The sequence below is a fragment of the Bison bison genome, unplaced genomic scaffold, assembly GCF_000754665.1.
Source record: "Bison bison bison isolate TAMUID 2011002044 unplaced genomic scaffold, Bison_UMD1.0 scf7180017864487, whole genome shotgun sequence".
NCBI lineage: Eukaryota > Metazoa > Chordata > Mammalia > Artiodactyla > Bovidae > Bison > Bison bison.
Window position 1 is genome coordinate 2,576,418 of NW_011495047.1, and position 13,586 is coordinate 2,590,003.

The window sequence follows — 13,586 nt, forward strand, 5'->3', positions numbered from 1 at the left end:
TGATAAGCAATTTGAACTTTATCTGCTACCTTAATTCTCTTTTGTCACACAATGTAACATATTCAGAGACTCCAGGGATTAACATTAACTTCTGTTATTCTCCCAATCATAGTTCTCTCTTCCTCTCTTGGTACCAATGACTAGCATATTAAAACCTTGTTCGGATCCTGCAGGTCTCTTTTTGCAAAAAAATAAAAAATGCAGATGCATGTAGAAGTGTTTCACAAAAAGACTTATGACAAAACATTATCCCCACAAGTCGGCAACAGTCTAAAATTATGTTACTTTTCTTACAGGGATGACAATGAAATGCTTCTTGTTTCTGGCCATTGCAGCTGGCTGCCTGCCTGTTTTGATTATAAAAGTATGTGAGGATTGTATATTTTATGATTACTTTTGAGAGGAGGATAAGAGCTAACTCTGTGCTAGAACTTATTTTGTTGCAGGCACTATTGTGAGGATGCTATGCCCAGTTGGCAGCTAAAGTCCACAGGGTCGCAAAGAGACAGACATGACTAAAGCAGCTGAGCACACAGAGGCACATGCCCGGTATTCACCTAGTTCTCACCATAGCTCTATTAGGCAAGTACTATTCTTAATCTCGTATTACAGAGAAAGAAACTAAACATAAGAGGTTAAGTCATGTGTCCAAGGTCAGATAACTTGGAAATGGCAGAGCCTGAAGGTAAATCTAAGCAGTTTTACTTCACAAGCCCATGCCTATGTCATTAAACTTCTCTGAATAATTTAAAAAGCTAAAAATGTAGAGTGGGAATTACTTCTTTACAAGTGATCCATACATTTTCCATGACAAAGTGGGGAAAATATTGTTTTTTAGTTTTTATCCAGAAAATGTAAGTATTTCATCAATATCCCAACTGAGCTTTCTGATTTATGACTATAACAAGAATTTAACACATCCAAATTAAATATAAAATGAAAAGTGCCAGGACTTTCATCAAAGTCCAGTGGTTTGGAGTCCACATTTCCACTGCAGGGGGCTTTGGTTCTGTCCCTGTCTGGAAATTAAGATCCCACAAGCCTTGCATCACAACCAAAAATAAAAAAAGAAATATGCCAACAGCAAGGAGAGAAATGTGAGGAGCTGTTAGCAATGGAGTCAATATATGATGCTTGAATCTCACTTAAAAACAAGAGTTTCAACATTCACAGAACAGAAATGAAACATTTAATGGTATATAAGAGGAAATAAATTCTGAGTATTTTACAAGTCATTCAATAATATGTACCTGTAAAAATTCTCAGTGATATAAGGAAAATATTACATTGCAATGTACTGAAAATATTTTTTATGATGAACTGGTTAATAGCTTTGGTATAGAACATGAGTGGTTTTTATAATTTCACATGCTAGATAAAGTCAAAAGTGGAAAAAAGTGAAAGCTGCTTAATTCAATAAATGAAAGAAAATCCACATACATGAGATTACTGGGGTGCTGATGTGGATCTTATCACTCACACTTCTTTCCCCATGAGAAATCAGATGGAGCTCTTGCCTGATACCCAAAAATCCTCTGGTAAGTTAAAAGTATTTCATTTTGAAGTGATCATCAGATATAGGCTGCAACCTTTATGGTAGAAAACTAAAAAGCCTCAGAAGAGAAGTTTAAGAGACTAAAGTTCAAGAGCCCAGGATATGAGATGGTTGAGTCATCCATGTGAATGCTGATGTCACTCCTGTTGACTGCAGAATTTGGGGTAGACAAGATGAATTGTTTCAGGAGACCCAATTTCTATCAATGAGAGGAATTCACAGGAAAATCACTATAGGAAAGTAAATGTTCAGAGGTGAGATAGCTAGAGCTAAATGACATGAATTTCACTGAAGCAGCATATTTTAAGAGGAGCAGGGAGAATTATCATATGGAACTTAAGGAAATTCTTGTGGGTTCCCAGTTCAGTACAGTCCAGTCACTCAGTCGTGTCCAACTCTTTGTACTGCAGCCCACCCAGCTTCTGTGTCCATCACCAACTCCAAGAGCTTGCTCAAACTCATGCCCATCAAGTCAATGATGCCATCTGACCAGCTCATCCTCTGTCATCCCCTTCTCCTTCTGCCTTCAATCTTTCCCAGCATCAGGGTCTTTTTGAATGAGTCAGTTCTTCTCATCAGGTGCCCAAAATATTGGAGCTTCAGCTTCAGCTTCAGTTCTTCCAATTGAAAGGTTGTTGCTGAGCCGTGAAAGACACAGGGATTCTTGGCCTCCAGAAGAGAAGAATTCAATCTAGGGCCAGTGACAAGGCTCGATCACTCAGAGCTTTTGTGTAATCAAGTTTTATTAAAGTAAAAAAGAGAAAGAGAAAGCTTCTGACATAGACATCAGAAGGGGGCAGAAAGAGTGCTCCCTTGCTAGTCTTTAGCAGGATGTTATATAGGTACTAGCAGGCTGCTAATTAGAGAAAGGAAATGTCTCAAAACTCAGAGTGGCACCAGGCTCCTCACCCACAACATGAATTTTGAGATAATATTGGCACAAGGTGAGTCACCCCAGGGCCATAAGATGATTGACATGATTCTTGAAGAAAGGCAAGTTTCCAAGCAAATATATGGTTTCATTAACATAGATTAGGAGAACAATTGTATGAGTAAAACATACTGGTTTGTCAAGTCAGTTCTGAGTCTTAAGTGGAACCAACTTGAAGACAGAGTCTAGGGTAAATATGTAGTTCATTAACATAGCTTAAGAAAAACATTTCCATAAGAAAAATGCATTGGTTAGCTCAAGGTTTGAGAAAAGTTAAGTTTAGGTGGAACCAGGTGTCATCATGGGATCAGAGAATTTTAAGAGAAACCTCCTTTAAATTTTGTATGCTGCTGCTAAGTTGCTTCAGTCATGTCTGACTCTGTGCGACCCCTGAGACGGCAGCCCACTAGGCTCCCCCATCCCTGGGATTCTCCAGGCAAGAACACTGGAGTGGGTTGCCATTTCCTTCTCCAATGCATGAAGGAAAAGGGAAAGCAACTCTTCGCGACCCCATGGACTGCAGCCCATCAGGATCCTCCGTCCATGGGGTTTTCCAGGCAAGAGTACTGGAGTGGGGTGCCATCGCCCTCTCCGTTAATTTTGTATAGAGAAGGGAAAAAATCTGACACTTGTAGTTTGTTTCCTCCTGCCAGTTCAAGAGAGATAAAAAACATCTGACACTTGAAGCCTATGTCCTCAACTTGGAGACCCCTAGCCTTGGAGATCCAACCAGTCTATCCTAAATGAAATCAGTACTGTGGCATCCGGTCCCATCACTTCATGGCAAATAGACTGGGAAGCAATGGAAACAGTGACAGACTTTATTTGGGGGATCTTCAAAATAACTACAGATGGTGACTGCAGCCATGAAATTAAAAGATGTTTGCTCCTTGGAAGAAAAGCCATGACCAACCTAGACAGCATATTAAAAAGCAGAGAAATTACTTTGCCAACAAAGGTCCGTCTAGTCAAAGCTATGGTTTTTCCAATAGTCATGTATGGATGTGAGAGTTGGACTAAAAAGAAAGCTGAGGGCCAAAGAATTGATGCTTTTGAACTGTGCTGTTGAAGAAGACTCTTGAGAATCCCTTGGACAGCAAAGAGATCCAACCAGTCCATCCTAAAGGAGATCAATCCTGAGTATTCATTGGAAGGATTGATACTGAAGCTGAAACTCCAATATGTTGGCCACCTGATGTGAAGAACTGACTCACTAGAAAAGACCCTGTTGCTGGGAAAATTTGAAGGTGTGAGGAGTGGGAAAGATTAAGGCGAGAGGAGAAGGAGACGACAGAGGATGAGATGTTTGGATGGCATCACCAACTCAATGGACATGAGTTTGAGTAAGCTCCAGTAGTTGGTGATGGACAGGAAAGCCTGGCGGGCTGCAGTCCATGGGGTCGTAAAGAGTCGGACACGACTGAGCAACTGAATTGAACTGAACTGAACCTTCCTGCCTGTTATTCTCTCACAATGAGTATTTAAGACTGAGTTCCTTTAGGACTGACTAGTTTGATCTCCTTGCTGTCCAACAGACTCTCTAGAGTTTTCACCAACACCACAGTTCAAAAACATCAATTTTTCAGCCCTCAGCTTTCTTTACGGTCCAATTCTCACATCCATACATGACTATTGGAAAAACCATAGCTTTGACTAGACGGACCTTTGTTGGCAAAGTAATGTCTCTGCTTTTTAATATGCTGTCTAGCTTGGTCATGATTTTTCTTTCAAGGAGCAAATGTCTTTTAATTTCATAGCTGCAGTCATCATCTGCAGTGATTTTGGAGCCCAAGAAATAAAGCCTGTCACTGTTTCTATTGTTTCTTAATCTGTTTGCCATGAAGTGATGGGATCAAATCCCATGATCTTAGTTTTTTGAATGTTGAGTTTTAAGCCAGCTTTTTCACTCTCCTCTTTCACCTTCATCATGAGACTCTTTAGTTCCTCTTCGCTTTCTGCCATAAGGGTGGTGTCATCTATGTATCTGAGGTTACTGATATTTTCCCCAGCAATCTTGATTCCAGCTTGTGCTTTATCCAGCCTGACATTTCGCATGATGTACTTTGCAAAAAAGTTAAATAAGCAGGGTGACAATATACAGCCTTGACGTCCTCCTTTCCCAATCTGGAACCAGTTTGTTGTTCCATGTCCGGTTCTAATATTGTTTCTGGACCTGCATACAGGTTTCTCAGAAGGCAGGTAAGGTGGTCTGGTATTCCCATATCTTTAAGAATTTTCCACAGTTTGTTGTAATCCACATAGTCAAAGGCTTTAGGGTAGTCAATGAAGCAGAAGTAAATGCTTTTCTGGAATTCTCTTGCTTATTCTATCATCCACCGGATATTGGCAGTTTGATCCCTCTAATCTAGCCCAGGATACTTGCAGTATGACAGGAAAATAGTACCTTATGAGTGTGTTTTTGAAGAAATGACATCCACAGGGGACAGTTTCTAGAGAAGTGTAATGATTTTATAGTTTTGTCTTCTCCCAATATCCTTAAATTTCTAAACAAAATATAAGACAAGAACTACTATATTTGAGCAAAGTATGGCTGAATCCTATCCATTCAGAAACTGTTGATAGTCCTGTGGTAGTTGAGAAATACATAGATACCACTCAAATTATGCCACATAAGTTTTTCACTTAAAAAAAATAGTATAAATACATGTGAATCACATACACACATAAAAGAAGATGTTCTTTACACAAATTAATGCTAACCTAAAATATTAAAGCCATTAATTGTTCTTCTTAGTAAGCTACAGGATAAAAGGTAAACAAATGAAACATTTTAGTTTGTAGTTGACTTGAATTCTATATTGTGTGTACATATGCTGATACAAATATCAATGTTTTCTCATATGACTCAGACAAAGATGTACAATCTGGGCTGAAGGTTTTGTACTCAGTGATGAATATTTAGATTCTCCCAGACACATATCTTTAAACAATATTCAAGTGTGAGTGGTTTATTTGGGATGCAAAGAGAACACTTGCAGGAGGTGGGGTGGAGAATGCACCAAGGAAGGGAAGTCAGGCAGTAAAAGGTATAATAGTATCAAAACATTTTCCACTATGGTTTGTATTGCCCAATAAAAGTGCCTCAATATGGTCCAAATACCAATTATAAATCTGAAAAACAATCCTATCATAGTGCACTGTTCTGTAGACTCGTGTAATGTCAGATTGATATTCAAAAGTCCTCAAAACTAATACTGGAGCAACGGAAACTAGCTTACTGAGATGTCTTAGAGTGAAAAGTGCTGTAGAACATTATTTATTCAACATAAACTATAAATTTATCTCACAAAGTCTACAAGTAATATACTATGTGTTACAAATTCCACTTAAAAGAAGCAAGACTAATTGTAATTTTCTGGTCACAGACAAAACCAGCCAAAGTTCCATATGATACACTCCTTACAGAACTGGAGGCTGTCCAAGAAGAAATTGTTACTGCACATAACATCCTCAGGAGAGGAGTATCTCCACCAGCCAGCAACATGCTGAAAATGGTAAGATTAATTAAACAGCAACCATGATGATGCCAATGATAGTAATGGTGTTTACTGAGATTTTATTAAGTGCTATTTGGTTTCCATATACTAAAAGTCTGGTCTTCACAAATAAACCTATAATGCAGCAGCAGAAGAAACAGAGGCTCAGAGGAGGTAAGTAGCTTTCCCAAACTCAGAGTTAGTAAGTGACAGAGCCATATCCATCGCAGGAAGTGTAATTTCATTCTTAATGGACCCTAGGACAGTGTTTCTCAAACTCTAGTATGCTTGAGTCAGCTGAAGAATTTAATGAAGCACAGGACCCTGGGCCCCACACTCTGAGGTCTGATTCAGGAGGTCTGAGATGGATACCATTCCAAGCTCCCAGATAATGCTGGTGCTGCTGGTCAGTATCATCAGTATGGCAGATGCTACAGATGCTTTAACAATGCATTTGGAGAGGCATTTCATAGCTGTATTCATTGGGCAGTAGCCCAGAGGCTAAGATGCTCTGAGAATCAAGATACCCATGGTCTAACCTGGTGGTGCAGCTAGATGAGCAAATATTGGCAAATCTATTTCCTTGTTTCAAACACTAGTGGTAAAGAATTCTCCTGCCAATTCAGGAGACTTAAGAGACCTGAGTTCGATCCCTGGGTTGAAAAGATGCCCTGGAGTAGGAAATGGCAACCCACTCCAATATTCTTGCCCGGAAAATACAATGGACAGAGAAGCTTGGTGGGCTACAGGCCAAAGGGTCACAAAGAGTCAGACATGACTAAAGCAACTTAGCTTATATATAAGAAAAGATAAGGCAAATGTTAAAAAAAAAAAAAGGAGGAAAAGAGTAAATGGAAAAATGATCTTGAAATATATCTCTTGGTCACCTTAGAACCCAAAATAATAAAAGCCAGCAGCCAGCATACACATTTTTGCATTGTGAGTATTGTAACTGACAGCATATTATACTTACTATAGTTTGAAAGACACTCTTCTAGAATCTTATTGCATTCAGTTCAGTTCAGTTGCTCAGTCGTGTCCAACTTTTTGCTACCCCATGAAGTGCAGCAAACCAGGCATCCCTGTCCATCACCAACTCCCGGAGTCCACCCAAACCCATGTCCATCAAGTCGGCAATGCCATCCAATCATCTCATCCTCTGTCATCCTCTTCTCCTCCTGCCCTCAATCTTTCCCAGCATCAGGATCTTTTCAAACGAGTCAGCTCTTTGCATCAGGTGGCCAAAGTATTGGAGTTTCAGCTTCAGCATCAGTCCTTCCAATGAACACCCAGGACTGATCTCCTTTAGGATGGACTGGTTGGATCTCCTTGCAGTCCAAGGAACTCTCAAGAGTCTTCTCCAACACCACAGTTCAAAAGCATCAATTCTTTGGCACTCAGCTTTCTTTAGAGTCCAACTCTCACATCCATACATGATCACTGGATAAACCATAGCCTTGACTAGACGGACCTTTGTTGGCAAAGTAATGTCTCTGCTTTTTAATATGCTATCTAGATAGGTCATAACTTTCCTTCCAAGGAGTAAGCGTCCTTTAATTTCATGGCTGCAATCACCATCTGCAGTGATTTTGAAGCCCAGAAAAATAAAGTCAGCCACTGTTTCCACTGTTTCCCCATCTATTTCCCATGAACTGATGGGACTGGATGCCATGATCTTTGTTTTCTGAATGCTGAGCTTTAAGCCAACTTTTTCACTCTCCTCTTTCACTTTCATCAAGAAGCTCTTTAGTTCTTCTTCACTTTCTGCCATAAGGGTGGTGTCATCTGCATATCTGAGGTTTTTGATATTTCTCCCGGCAATCTTGATTCCAGCTTGTGCTTCATCTAGCCCAGTGTTTCTCATGATGTACTCTGCATATAAGTTAAATAAGCAGGATGACAATATACAGCCTTGACGTACTCCTTTTCCTGTTTGGAACCAGTCTGTTCTTCCATGTCCTGTTCTGACTGTTGCTTCCTGGCCTGCATATAGGTTTCTCAAGAGGCAAATCAGGTGGCTTGGTATTCATATCTCTCTCAGAATTTTCCACAGTTTATTGTGATCCACACAGTCAAAGGTTTTGGCATAGTCAGTAAAGCAGAAATTGATGTTTTTCTGGAACTCTCTTGCTTTTTTGATGATCCAGCGGCTGTTGGCAACTTGATCTCTGGTTCCTCTGCCTTTTCTAAAACCAGTTGGAACATCTGGAAGTTCACGGTTCACATATTGCTGAAGCCTTATTGCGTTACTTCATTTAATTCTCTCAATCATCTTGTGATGCAAATGATACTATCATCTCTGTTTTACAGATGGTAAACCTGAACATCAGAGAAATTAGGTATCTCATCCAAAGTCTTAAGTACTGGATAAAAACAGATTCAAATATGAATGGCCAGCTCCAGGGACCAGCTCTTAACACTTTACCTTCCTTAGGACAAACAGGGTTCTAAATCCTCAGTTTCAAGATGAGCAAATAAGTGTAGCTAGGAGGTAGTGAAGGATTTATAGAGTGAACAGAAAATATAGTCTCTGATTTCAGAGACATTATTATTGTGTATTCAAGGTAAATACAGAGGAAATATTAGAACATAGTATTAAATATATGGGCTTCCCTAGTAGCTCAGCTGGTAAAAAATCTACCTGCAATGCAGGAGACCCCAGTTCAACTCCTGGGTCAAGAAGACCCCTGGAGAAGGGATAGGCTACCCACTCCAATATTCTTGGGCTTCCCTGGTGGCTCAGACAGTAAAGAATCTGCTTGTAATGAGGGAGACCTGGGTTCAATCTGTGGGTTGGGAAGATACCCTGGTGGAGGGCATGGCAACCCACTCCAGTATTCTTGCCTGGGGAATCCCCATATAGACTGGCAGGCTACAGTCCATGGGGTTTCAAGGGGTCTAACGCAACTGAGTGACTAAGCACAGCACAGCATTGAATATATAGAATATATAAAATTAATATATTTAAGTGTTAAGATGCAAAGGTATGAGAGATCAATAATATGATAAAGTGCACCAGTAAAACTGAGTAATATTTTAAAAGACAATATGGGAATTGAGTTTTTCCATAAATAATGCATAGGGCATGGAGAGAAAGGAACTGATAGAATTATGATTTGCTATTATTATTCATAATTTAGATGGAGTTATGTGACACTATATTTGTTTCTAATCACAGCAATACTTATTTATTGAGCATGTAGCATAAGATTTATTATATCATAGTTGTATTGCATGAATTATCCAAATTAAAAACTTAAAATTTTTGAACAAACTATTGTGTATGAATTAGGGGTCATATTTTACAGATGAAGAAACTGTGATTCAAAGAGATTTAATAATGTGTCAAAGGTAAAACTATTAATAAATAATGGGATGGATTTCTAACTTGCCTATTTTAATGGAAGCATTTACTTAAATGCTAATATTTCAGAAAAAGATGCTACATCTGAATATTATTATCAAGTTTTGATCTTGTAACTTCAAGGGTTAAAACAATGGACTGAAAGATTTGTCTTCCTCTTCCAACCAAAATATTTAAGAGAATTCAATTGTTAGCCTACACAATTGAAAATATTGCTAGCCTTGTATTTTTAGAAAGAATGAACTAGAATCTTATCATAGAAATGTTATTAAGGCCATGTGCTTGTATTTCACTTGTAGAATTGGAGTGAAGAAGCTGCACAAAATGCCAGAATGTTGTCAAAGGATTGTGAATTGGTACAAAGCAATGCACTCAAGAGGCGAATTACGAGTAGGTATACAACTCACCTTTTTGCTCAAAAGTCCTCAGGAACTGTTCAGTAACTTGGTAAGGGTAAGTTAAGTCATCTAGCATGTGTCTACACTTACCCCATAAATGGCAATGAATAGTGACTCATAGCACTGTTTCATTACTGATAATTTTTGAATTTGGATATTCAAATTTTCAAATTCCTGATTCTGATCACCAAAAGAAAAGAGTCAAAGCTCTCAATATCATAGGATAGTTGAATACAATAATAACAGATGAAAAGCTGTATAGCTAGAAGTTCCCACTCCATGTAGTTATTTTGTGCATGCATGCTAAGTCACTTCAGTCGTGTTCAACTCTGTGTGACCCTATGGACTATAGCCCACCAGGTCCTCTGTCCGTGGGATTCTCCAGGCAAGAATACTGGAGTGGGTTCCTCTCCATCCCCTCCTCCAGGCGATTTTCCCAACCCAGGGATGTAACCTGCAGCTCCTACATCTCCTGCACTGACAGGCAGATTCTTTACCACTAGCGCCACCTGGGAAGCCCATAGTTATTTTAGCTACTCACAATATTACCATGGGACTATGTTTACCTTTGGAACGAGCTATCTTTATTTAAGAAGTGAGTCATATTCAACTCTATGGAGCTGCCCATAAGAACAAGTTTAGATGCTCAAAAATAAACCCATCTCATGGCATATATATTAGGTTGATCACTGCTAGTTTCCTGAAAAGCCATTAGTGTCTCCTACATGAGCAGACATTAATAACACTTTGTATTTAAAGATTTTGGGGCATCTTTACTCAATGCTGTTAAGCTGTGAATTGACAATATGAGTCTTCCCTGCCCCAGAGGAAGGCAGTTTACTACCAAACATCACGTTTGATTGAGAGCCCACATCACAAGTGAATGGATGGCCAAATGAGCAAATGTTTATTCCAAGGTCTTTGCATGATGAATACTTCATGTGGTTGCTTTCGAGGCATGGACTTGGTTACAACTCATAGACTGTTCTGATTGGTTTCGTCTTTCTCCATCAGCTTGGACATGGCAGAAACTAAAATGTTGGTTGATCTGATTTCCAAGCTTGCAGATCATTTCCTACCATCAGTTTTCAGCAAACCTGAGCACCACATGTTTATTCATTAATGAAAAAGAAAATTGTTAGCTAAATATAGCTGGGTTGGCCTCCTCTTGTCAAACATTGTTTGGATGACCAGTGAAACATTTCTAAAATAAAAGTGAGGAAGGTATCCTTGTAAAATGTTTCCAAGCTTCGTAAAGTATAACCTAGTCCTTTTTCCTCCTCTTAGATACTTTTTGTGGAGAAAATATGCATCTGACATCTTATCCTATCTCATGGTCAAATGTGATCAGGATCTGGTACAGTGAGTCTAAATATTTCCAGTATGGGGAATGGACATTGACAGATGATGACGTGACAACTGACCATTACACTCAGGTAAACTGTGTGCTGGCCAATACACCTGTTGATTAAGTGACTCTAAGGGTGTGTGGAAAATAGGCAAATAAGAACCATGGGAAATCATTCTACCTGCTTTTTGCAAATTTACCATCTTCAAAGATACTTCTTAACTTTTAGTGGGAAATAATACTTGGAAACCATTATCTGGGATCTGGGTATGTTCAAGGACTTCTTTAGTTTAGAAAAAACTAAAGAAGGGGTTGGAGAAGGAGACTGAACCATGATACCTTCAAGAGCTGAAGGAGATGAACACAGAGGGAAGGGCCTTATCATTGGAGCCATATTAGCTATTATAAATGTTATCTTGTATTTTGAATGTAGTAGAAGTCATTAAACAGAAGAATGATTTAACCTGATTCATACTTTTAAAATACCACTGGGCTTCAATGTAGGTAATAAATTAATTCTACAAAAATGACTTTGAATATCTAAATCAGGTGATTTATTTTCCAACAAGATGTAAATTAACAAAACTCATCCAGAATGGATAGATTTAAATATTTAATATGCAAGAAATACAAATGATAAAACAATGTTATGCCCCAAGCAGAAGACTCAGCTGTGACACAAAATCTGTAATAAAATCTACTCACAATAAAACCTACTTAAGATTAATGTTAAAAGCTTACAAAGATAGCACATTTAAAAAACATAAACTTAATCACTTATTCTAAAGCAAAGCAGACATTTCTAAATAAAGACTAGCAAGTAGAATTCTTCTTCCTTATTATTATTATTATTTACCTGGCCACGTGGCATGTGGGATCTTAATTCCCCAACAAGAGATCAAACCCATACCCTGAGCAGTGGAAGTGCAGTCTTAACCACTGCACGACCAGGGACATGCTTATAGCGTTCTTATTTTAAGATCGATATCATTGGACACAAGTAGTATGTGCCAGGAATCTGAGAATAGTATAGCATTAGACTTTCACTGTTCACTTTCATGCATTGGAGAAGGAAATGGCAACCCACTCCAGTGTTCTTGCCTGGAGAATCCCAGGGACGAGGGAGCCTGGTGGGCTGCTGTCTATGGGGTCGCACAGAGACGGACATGACTGAAGTGACTTAGCAGCAGCAAACCATTTATTTATAATTTATGCTATCAGAGGATAAAAATAAAATTATTACCCAGAGAGCTGAAAATATGACAATGTGAGACAATTCCTACTTTCCTTTTCTTTTAGGTAAAAGTAGACTAGACCCACTATTTCCATCAAAAGAACATGAGCTCTATTACTCTCAAATAGTAATTTAATATTTCTTCTTCCAAACACGTGAAAGTTTTTTTTATTCAATCCCCACCATATACCTATGATGTAGAAGCTAGTATTATTATATTTCATTTTACAAAGAATAAAATGAGATTTCAAGACATAAAACAAGCTGGTAAATACCATCCCACCAGGAAGTGGCAGAGATGGATTTTGAACCTGACTTATTTTTTTTCTCAAGGGCCAACTCACTGTTCTCCACCATGACACTTTTTTGATGATTAAGCAAGGTTGCTGCCATGCTCTAATTTTTATGCAATCATCAGTCTTCAGCATGTTACTATATTTTCCATACAGATTTGATAAGAAGAAGAAGAACATAACTCAGGGTCAGTGATGGCACCCAAGTATGCATATATGTATGCATGATATCTAGACACATGGGAATCTTTCTGTTTCTTTGACCTCCTAACAAGCCATGCTCAAAGCATCCTAAAAGCATGTGTGTTTCTTTTCTTTTTTTTTTTTACTTTACAATATTGTATTGGTTTTGCCATACATCCACATGCATCCACCACGGGTGTACATGTGTTCCCCATCCTGAACCCCCCTCCCACCTCCCACCCCATACCATCCCTCTGGGTCATCCCAGTGCACCAGCCCCAAGCTTCCTGTATCCTGCATCGAACCTGGACTGGTGATTTGTTTCTTATATGATATTATACATGTTTTAATGCCATTCTCCCAAATCATGCCCCCCTCCCTCTCCCACAGAGTCCAAAAGACTGTTGTATACATCTGTGTCTCTTTTGCTGTCTCACATACAGGGTTGTCATTACCATCTTTCTAAATTCCATATATATGCATTAGTATACTGTATTGGTGTTTTTCTTTCTGGCTTACTTCACTCTGTATAATAGGCTCCAGTTTCATCCACCTCATTAGAACTGATTCAAATGTATTCTTTTTAATGGCTGAGTAATACTCCATTGTGTATATGTACCACAGCTTTCTTATCCATTCATCTGCTGATGGACATCTAGGTTGCTTCCATGTCCTGGCTATTATAAACAGTGCTGCGATGAACATTGGGGTACACGTGTCTCTTTCCCTTCTGGTTTCCTCAGTGTGCATGCCCAGCAGTGGGATTGCTGGATCATAAGGCCT

At 38.9% G+C, this 13,586-nt stretch overlaps 1 protein-coding gene across 1 annotated transcript in view; it reads left to right on the forward strand.

Annotated features, from left to right (window-relative positions):
- The first annotated feature begins 298 nt into the window (after window positions 1-298).
- CRISP1 (cysteine-rich secretory protein 1) overlaps window positions 299-13,586 on the forward strand; it is a 16,716-nt gene continuing 3,428 nt past the window's right edge. Inside the window, exons 1-4 of the mRNA XM_010863032.1 lie at window positions 299-364; window positions 5,873-6,001; window positions 9,647-9,737; window positions 11,033-11,181. Coding sequence (XP_010861334.1) covers window positions 299-364; window positions 5,873-6,001; window positions 9,647-9,737; window positions 11,033-11,181 — 435 coding nt within the window. The remainder of the gene's footprint in view (window positions 365-5,872; window positions 6,002-9,646; window positions 9,738-11,032; window positions 11,182-13,586) is intronic.